The sequence below is a fragment of the Arachis hypogaea genome, chromosome 13 (genome assembly GCF_003086295.3).
Source record: "Arachis hypogaea cultivar Tifrunner chromosome 13, arahy.Tifrunner.gnm2.J5K5, whole genome shotgun sequence".
NCBI lineage: Eukaryota > Viridiplantae > Streptophyta > Magnoliopsida > Fabales > Fabaceae > Arachis > Arachis hypogaea.
In genome coordinates, this window is record NC_092048.1 from 101,476,344 (window position 1) to 101,478,091 (window position 1,748).

The 1,748-nt window shown below is 46.3% G+C and overlaps 1 protein-coding gene across 1 annotated transcript; it reads right to left on the bottom strand.

Moving 5' to 3' along the window:
• Window positions 1–734: 734 nt before the first annotated feature.
• On the bottom strand, window positions 735–1,472 carry LOC112735171 (uncharacterized). Its single transcript, XM_025784740.1, has one exon. The coding sequence runs from the start codon at window positions 1,470–1,472 to the stop codon at window positions 735–737; it is 738 nt and encodes a 245-aa protein (XP_025640525.1).
• Between the last annotated feature and the right edge of the window lie 276 nt (window positions 1,473–1,748).

Here is a 1,748-nt window from a genome sequence, read left to right on the forward strand (position 1 = left end):
CAGAATGAAAAAAGTAGGATGAAATTTATTCGCTAACTCCTTACTATGAACCCGGGCCAATTTATTAGAGGCACCTCTAATATTCCAAAATAGAAAGCTTAAATCTAAATAATCCATAAAACAATTTGTATTGTAAAAAGGACCAACCTCAGCTGAAGTCCCTAACGAGATGATGAAGATCCACCATCATATCCCCCTAAGGCTTGCTTGTCCTTGTCCGGTTGTTGCCCGGTTTGTCTGTGTCCCTCCACTGACAACCCTTCTAATTTGCCGATTTGCTGCTTGCTGGTGTCGCCAAGGCAGTCTGGAGTCAACGGCGAATTCTGCAAAGAAGAAGGGCGCAACCTTTTGTGTCCGTTTTTGATAATGGCAGTGAAAGTCGGCACCGCAACGGAGACAGATTTGCCCTTCACCCCTTTTTGTTTGGAAGATGCCATGCGTGCCTTAGATCCGCTAACCGACCCGGTCTTCACCCCTGATTCGGCTCCTCTCATACGTAGCCCAAAGTCACGGTTCTGGTCCAATTTCTGAGTTGAGCGCACCGGCATTTTATCTTTAGATGTTTGTTGGGCTTTGTTTGATTGACTCAATTTTCCTCTCCTTTTACCGCTGACTTTAGTCCAGCCAGCCTCATTTTCCAAATGTTAGGACCCCACTTCCTTCCCATGCAACGTATCATCTAATTCCTCCCCAATTTCTGCAACTATCACTGACTCTTTGGGATTGCATCCAAATTAAAAAATTTTCTCTTTTGAAGCTTCCTGTGGCTGCACCACCCGGGCCGCCGTCTCGGTCACTGATGTTTCCTTTCGATCCACCCTTTCCGAATCTATTGGGGTCATTCTGCAGTCAGTTGCTGGATGCCCGAAACAATTGCACTTGTCACAAATAAGGTGTAAGCATTCATACTCCACCTTATATTCAAACTCATCGACAATCACACTCCGGACCACCGGCAAACCAAGATTAATTTGCACGCAAGCCCGAGCAAATTTTCCCCTTTCCCCCAACTTAGTAGCCAGATCCACCTTGACTGGTCTTCCCACAGCAGAAGCGATTCTCATCATGGCTTTATCCTGATAGTACCATATGCTCAAACCAGAGATTCGAATCCAAACCATAGTCTCCCCGAAAGTGTCCTCACAAGGTTTAAAATCCGGTGTCCATGGCTTGACCGCAATATAGTGACCGAAGATCATCCATGGCCCCCCTAGTAAAACCTTCTCTCGATCGTCCATGCGATCAAATTTAACGAGGAAGTACCCAAAACCCACATCCAAGATTTCATATCCACCGGTGATCCTCCATACCCCTTTCAATTTGTGAAACATGGCCGTGTAACTAAGGTTTTTTCCAAGAACCTTAATCACAATTGCTTCCTTGTATGGTTCAGAAAGGATGTTCCTAGCCTCTTCGGAGAAGCAAACTCTTGGAGGTATAGGATCTCCTTGTTTTCCAGTGACCACTGCCATGGAATCCTCATCTAGAGCTTCAACCCGATTTATCCCTGTGGCTACCGTAGAACCAATAACCTTGTCACGGAACGAAATCTTGGAAGTCACCCTGGAACTAAGGTCGCCCTTACTTGATCCCTCCTTCACACCTGATGCAAACCCTCCCACACTCTCCCCCTTATCTCTTTCGATGGCATGGCCATCTTCTTCACCGTGTTTCACCCTCAAACGCTCTCTGAGAACTAAGCTCTTTTCTACAAGGGAGGATATTGACCTGGACGCCATGGGGCCTTT